Genomic DNA, 7,418 nt, shown 5'->3' with positions numbered 1-7,418 from the left:
AAAAAAAATTTTAAACAATTATTTGTATAATTATTATAATTATTATAATTATTGAAACTAAAAATTAACCGTTATTTAAATACGAAGATATAAAAGAAATAATTATAAGGAAATATTACATACAACTTTGTTATATTTACTTCTTTATTTATTTTTATTGAGATATATCTATTTAATAAATAATTGGTGAATTCTTAGATATTTCTACGTCTAAAACTAGTTTGATTAAAAGAATAATTTTGAATACCTACATTAAAACATGTTTCTTGAAAATCTAACTAAGAAAAATTTCTAAAGTTTCTTACTTACATTCAACTTCAATTAATTTTTGTCTTAAAATCTTAATATTTGAAGTCGATAAAAATATTTGTATAAATTACAGTCAAGTATGTGTTCAAATGAATTATTTATCTCAAAAAATGAAAATATTCGGGTCCTGAAAAGGACCATTGGGCAATATAGTGTTAATAGTATTGCATTTTTAAACTAATATTATTTATTTAACCTCCGAAACCGTAGAGGGTGCGACCTTGTCTCTTCAAAGCATATACAACATCCATGGCTGTAACAGTCTTCCTTTTGGCATGTTCTGTATATGTAACTGCATCACGGATCACATTTTCCAGAAATACCTTCAATACACCACGAGTTTCTTCGTAAATCAAACCAGAAATACGCTTAACTCCACCACGGCGAGCCAAACGTCTTATAGCTGGTTTTGTGATACCTTGGATGTTATCACGAAGAACTTTGCGATGACGCTTAGCACCACCTTTTCCCAAACCTTTACCACCTTTACCACGACCAGTCATTTTGAGGTTATAATTTTAGTACAGATAATACTTGTCTATTCAGACTTAAACAGTAAATAAATTCCACACTAGATATGCACAGTATTTATAGAAAAAATGAACAATACAAAAGATATGAGTGACAATGCTTAAACACAACAAATTACTCAAAAATGGCACTCAAATAATTGAGGGTAGAAATAAACAATGTAAAGGATATTAAGGATATAATGAACAATGACTGTTTGAACATGTGAACAGTTGAGATGGATCATAAGAGTTTGTTTTGAAATTTACTCTCTCAACATTTATTCGTTAAATTAAATTTTATTTAACAATTTGTTTAATTATGGCTCGTACAAAGCAAACTGCTCGTAAATCGACTGGTGGTAAGGCACCACGTAAACAATTGGCTACTAAGGCCGCACGCAAAAGTGCGCCCGCAACTGGCGGTGTAAAAAAACCACATCGTTATCGTCCGGGAACTGTAGCTTTGCGTGAAATTCGTCGCTATCAAAAGAGTACAGAACTCTTAATTCGCAAACTGCCATTCCAGCGTTTAGTCCGTGAAATTGCACAGGATTTCAAAACTGATTTACGTTTCCAGAGTTCTGCTGTAATGGCTCTCCAAGAAGCTAGCGAAGCATACTTAGTTGGGCTTTTTGAAGATACTAACTTATGCGCTATTCATGCTAAACGCGTAACCATTATGCCAAAAGATATTCAATTGGCGAGACGTATTCGTGGAGAACGTGCTTAAGAAGCAATTTCATACTATTTAATAAACATCGGTCCTTTTCAGGACCAAAATTAATTAAAGAAAAGAGATAGTTAAACATCATATTCAAATTAATAATACTCAGATAAAATGAATATATAAAGATAATTGATTCTCTCATTCTTCTTTGTAACTATAATTTTTGATGATGATCAGCATATAACGCTATATATAAACTTCACACTTATAGCAATTATTGTTGAAGTTATTAGTTTTTTAGCTTTGTTGCTTGTTAAAATTATCAACTTATGATAACAATACTTTTAATAAAAAGTGAAGAACATTCCAAAGTATATAAATTTTGGTATTATAATACAGAAATGTTAATATCAGCATAACTATACTGCCTCCCAATATTCTGCATACCGAGATCTTCCCATTGTGCTTACTTTCCAGTTCATTCAGAGGGATCACTCTCCTGACCCAACTCGTTGCTCAATCGAGAATATAGTAACTCGCTTCACGGAGTATATTCTTAAAGAGTTCAAAACTTTTGTGAATAGATATAATCGATCATAATTTACGTATACCTACTACGTTCTCTAATGTGATTTCACTCGGAAGTCTTTCACAATTTAATAACTGAGATCTCCTCAAGATTTTCTTTAGTGTACCAAGTATATGGCTTTAAAAATTTCTGCGAATAATAATTGACTATTTAATATTTATAATATAGTATATATAAGACGACGGAAATGTGAGAACGAAAGCAGCGTATACAAGCTCGAGAAAGTACTTTGACAGTTTAATGAGTTAAAGAAATAAATGTCCAGGCTAACAAATAGAATGGAGTAAAGGTGCTAAAATAATGCAAAAGTTGAAGTGGGTAATTCATACTGCAATATTTTTCATATTCTAGTTTCTATTGTTAAGTATGGTATACAGTAGAGTCTAGAATATGCCAGTTAATAGAAGAACTAAATGCCTGAAAGGGAAAGTTCAAAAGATTTAAAATTTAATTTATGCCAAAGATCAGTGAATATATTTAAAACTTAATTATATATGGTATTTTTAACACATAAATGAAATATTTTTATAATTTTTTGTTACATACTTTAGGTGAAACATGGCATTTGTGTATTTATTGGAACCTTATACGTATATTATTATCAGTTAGTTATATTCACTTATTTTTTCTGATTATTCAAAATATATATGCTCGAAAATCAGTATTATTTTATTCATTTCTAAAATGTTCATTTATTTGTGAAGTGTATGTTAGTAATTTTAAGATCAATTATCGACTTTAATTAAATATTTTTGTGGTCCTGAAAAGGACCGTTGGAGTTAATGTTGATTGTTCAATACAAAAAAATTTACTTGGAACTGGTATACTTAGTGACAGCTTTAGTACCTTCACTAACTGCGTGCTTAGCCAATTCACCAGGAAGTAAAAGGCGAACTGCAGTTTGAATTTCCCGACTAGTAATTGTGGATCGTTTGTTATAGTGGGCCAAACGTGAAGCTTCAGCAGCAATGCGCTCAAATATATCATTCACAAAGCTGTTCATGATGCTCATAGCCTTGGATGAAATACCAGTATCAGGATGAACTTGCTTCAATACTTTATAAATGTAAATAGCATAACTTTCCTTCCTCCTGCGCTTCTTCTTCTTATCGTTCTTAGTTATATTCTTCTGAGCCTTTCCGTCCTTCTTGACCGCTTTTCCGCTAGTTTTTGGTGGCATGATTTCAAATGTGAAGTTTCAAATTTTCAATTTTATGAATTTTCAAATTTAAACTACCCTCACTCAGAATTTATGTATTTTTAAAACAGAAATTTCAAGAAATTCTCTCTTCACATTAGGGGATGAAAAAGGTATAAATTCTTGGTGTTTGCCTGTTTTCAACTCAGATCACGTAGATCAACTTAACAATCAAATACTATTGAAACATGTCTGGTCGTGGTAAAGGAGGTAAAGTTAAGGGCAAGGCAAAGTCTCGCTCAAATCGTGCTGGATTACAATTTCCAGTTGGTCGCATTCATCGATTGCTGCGAAAAGGCAATTATGCTGAACGCGTTGGTGCCGGCGCTCCCGTCTACTTAGCTGCTGTTATGGAATATTTGGCAGCTGAAGTTCTTGAATTGGCTGGCAATGCAGCACGCGATAATAAGAAGACAAGAATCATACCCCGTCATTTACAATTGGCCATCCGTAATGATGAAGAATTAAACAAATTGTTGTCTGGTGTTACAATCGCACAAGGTGGTGTATTACCAAACATCCAAGCTGTACTTTTGCCTAAGAAAACAGAAAAGAAGGCTTAAACTATATCTTACAACACTATTTCTTTCGAAATTTTCGAACAACAACCGTCCTTTTCAGGACGATCAATTTATTTGATTAAAGAAAACATACTTCATTTCAAACAATTATTATTTATACAAATATTTCTTTGAAAAACGTAACCCATAAAAATGGTTAAAATTGGTTTACAGAAACCATTTCCAAAATAATGTCAAATGAAATATGATTTGGAATCAAGCACCTTCATCTTCCGGCAATCAGAGCAATTCTACTCCATACGTATTAATTCGGTTACTTCCTACACGTACGTGTAAAACATTCTAATTTTAACATTAGCTCTATTTGAGCAATTTGTGGATTAATTATGTTTTAATATCACATTTACGTTTGAAATAAACAATTCATTATAATCATTATTTTCGGTATATACGTATTTTAATTTATTTTAACTAGTTATATATAGTTTGTATATAGTATAAAATGCAATTAAACAATTCTATATATGGTACAAAAACATGTAATTATATTCAAGACTCATCGCATTAAGTAATAAGTACTCATCTCAGAACAATATTTCTGATATATTACTAAACTGAACAGATTTAGTAAAGAATTATAAAACATTCACATTCACATTGCTTCTTTTAATCGCTTTATGACAATATAACTAACAAAGAAAAGGTTGTATGTAATTCTATTAAATTCATCTTAAATATAGATTTTATTTCATATATTTTGGCGCGTAAATGCAAATAAGAAAATTACTCACGTTCCATCTTCATTCCATTTCGGCTTATAGTTTCTTACTCAATTTCACTCACACTCATGCTCATTCGGCTTGGAAGTATATGTATGGATCTTGAGTGTCCTTGGTATGCGTGTGAACTGTACTGACAATTTTGTCAGTTACTTTTTTTTTAAATAAAAAAATGAATGGTATAACAATGCAAGCCTTAAGTATTTTAGTTCACATACCAGTAGGTAGAAATTTTCCCGCCATAATTTTATCTGCCACCAAACGAATCAATAAGATATGGTATATAATTTTAAAAGCATGTGTGTTATTAAAAAAATGTCTTTCTTTCTTTGAAACTTATATCCTGGGTGGTAGGAAACTGATATATTCTAAACAGAAGGAGAATACATAAAACAATAAAATACTCTTAGTTTCTAAATTCTTTTACAATTTAATTCAATTGAGGAACAGATTTAAAAATTAAGTGATTGGGGTATAAATAGTATTTCATTATGAGATATCGGTTTTCAATGTTGTTTCATGCTAAATGTTGTCATGCTAAATCGTATTGAGAATGACAGTACAGAAAAAAAAATTTTAAACAATTATTTGTATAATTATTATGATTATTGAAACTAAAAATTAACCGTTATTTAAATACGAAGACATAAAAGAAATAATTATAAGGAAATATTACATACAACTTTGTTATATTTACTTCTATATTTATTTTTATTGAGATATATCTATTTAATAAATAATTGGTGAATTCTTAGATATTTCTACGTCTAAAACTAGTTTGATTAAAAGAATAATTTTGAATACCTACATTAAAACATGTTTCTTGAAAATCTAACTAAGAAAAATTTCTAAAGTTTCTTACTTATGTACATTCAACTTCAATTAATTTTTGTCTTAAAATCTTAATATTTGAAGTCGATAAAAATATTTGTATAAATTACAGTCAAGTATGTGTTCAAATGAATTATTTATCTCAAAAAATGAAAATATTCGGGTCCTGAAAAGGACCATTGGGCAATATAGTGTTAATAGTATTGCATTTTTAAACTAATATTATTTATTTAACCTCCGAAACCGTAGAGGGTGCGACCTTGTCTCTTCAAAGCATATACAACATCCATGGCTGTAACAGTCTTCCTTTTGGCATGTTCTGTATATGTAACTGCATCACGGATCACATTTTCCAGAAATACCTTCAATACACCACGAGTTTCTTCGTAAATCAAACCAGAAATACGCTTAACTCCACCACGGCGAGCCAAACGTCTTATAGCTGGTTTTGTGATACCTTGGATGTTATCACGAAGAACTTTGCGATGACGCTTAGCACCACCTTTTCCCAAACCTTTACCACCTTTACCACGACCAGTCATTTTGAGGTTATAATTTTAGTACAGATAATACTTGTCTATTCAGACTTAAACAGTAAATAAATTCCACACTAGATATGCACAGTATTTATAGAAAAAATGAACAATACAAAAGATATGAGTGACAATGCTTAAACACAACAAATTACTCAAAAATGGCACTCAAATAATTGAGGGTAGAAATAAACAATGTAAAGGATATTAAGGATATAATGAACAATGACTGTTTGAACATGTGAACAGTTGAGATGGATCATAAGAGTTTGTTTTGAAATTTACTCTCTCAACATTTATTCGTTAAATTAAATTTTATTTAACAATTTGTTTAATTATGGCTCGTACAAAGCAAACTGCTCGTAAATCGACTGGTGGTAAGGCACCACGTAAACAATTGGCTACTAAGGCCGCACGCAAAAGTGCGCCCGCAACTGGCGGTGTAAAAAAACCACATCGTTATCGTCCGGGAACTGTAGCTTTGCGTGAAATTCGTCGCTATCAAAAGAGTACAGAACTCTTAATTCGCAAACTGCCATTCCAGCGTTTAGTCCGTGAAATTGCACAGGATTTCAAAACTGATTTACGTTTCCAGAGTTCTGCTGTAATGGCTCTCCAAGAAGCTAGCGAAGCATACTTAGTTGGGCTTTTTGAAGATACTAACTTATGCGCTATTCATGCTAAACGCGTAACCATTATGCCAAAAGATATTCAATTGGCGAGACGTATTCGTGGAGAACGTGCTTAAGAAGCAATTTCATACTATTTAATAAACATCGGTCCTTTTCAGGACCAAAATTAATTAAAGAAAAGAGATAGTTAAACATCATATTCAAATTAATAATACTCAGATAAAATGAATATATAAAGATAATTGATTCTCTCATTCTTCTTTGTAACTATAATTTTTGATGATGATCAGCATATAACGCTATATATAAACTTCACACTTATAGCAATTATTGTTGAAGTTATTAGTTTTTTAGCTTTGTTGCTTGTTAAAATTATCAACTTATGATAACAATACTTTTAATAAAAAGTGAAGAACATTCCAAAGTATATAAATTTTGGTATTATAATACAGAAATGTTAATATCAGCATAACTATACTGCCTCCCAATATTCTGCATACCGAGATCTTCCCATTGTGCTTACTTTCCAGTTCATTCAGAGGGATCACTCTCCTGACCCAACTCGTTGCTCAATCGAGAATATAGTAACTCGCTTCACGGAGTATATTCTTAAAGAGTTCAAAACTTTTGTGAATAGATATAATCGATCATAATTTACGTATACCTACTACGTTCTCTAATGTGATTTCACTCGGAAGTCTTTCACAATTTAATAACTGAGATCTCCTCAAGATTTTCTTTAGTGTACCAAGTATATGGCTTTAAAAATTTCTGCGAATAATAATTGACTATTTAATATTTATAATATAGTATATATAAGACGACGGAAATGTGAGAACGAAAGCAG

At 31.0% G+C, this 7,418-nt stretch overlaps 4 protein-coding genes across 4 annotated transcripts; 1 reads left to right on the top strand and 3 right to left on the bottom strand.

The window, feature by feature from the left end:
- Positions 1–431: 431 nt before the first annotated feature.
- On the bottom strand, positions 432–825 carry LOC119677922 (histone H4). The gene has a single exon (XM_038089508.1). The coding sequence runs from the start codon at positions 810–812 to the stop codon at positions 501–503; it is 312 nt and encodes a 103-aa protein (XP_037945436.1). The 5' UTR covers positions 813–825; the 3' UTR covers positions 432–500.
- Positions 826–1,140: 315 nt separating this feature from the next.
- On the top strand, positions 1,141–6,687 carry LOC119677299. Its single transcript, XM_038088570.1, has 4 exons — positions 1,141–1,545; positions 3,325–3,388; positions 3,483–3,832; positions 6,271–6,687. Exons 1-4 carry the CDS (start codon positions 1,141–1,143, stop codon positions 6,685–6,687), a joined length of 1,236 nt encoding a protein of 411 aa, XP_037944498.1.
- LOC119684125 (histone H2B-like) lies at positions 2,886–3,257 on the bottom strand. Its single transcript, XM_038098087.1, has one exon. The coding sequence runs from the start codon at positions 3,255–3,257 to the stop codon at positions 2,886–2,888; it is 372 nt and encodes a 123-aa protein (XP_037954015.1).
- LOC119684126 (histone H4) lies at positions 5,568–5,961 on the bottom strand. The gene has a single exon (XM_038098088.1). The coding sequence runs from the start codon at positions 5,946–5,948 to the stop codon at positions 5,637–5,639; it is 312 nt and encodes a 103-aa protein (XP_037954016.1). The 5' UTR covers positions 5,949–5,961; the 3' UTR covers positions 5,568–5,636.
- Positions 6,688–7,418: the final 731 nt, after the last annotated feature.

This window comes from Teleopsis dalmanni, chromosome 2 (assembly GCF_002237135.1).
Source record: "Teleopsis dalmanni isolate 2A chromosome 2, ASM223713v2, whole genome shotgun sequence".
NCBI lineage: Eukaryota > Metazoa > Arthropoda > Insecta > Diptera > Diopsidae > Teleopsis > Teleopsis dalmanni.
This window is presented reverse-complemented; position numbering and strand designations above follow the sequence as displayed.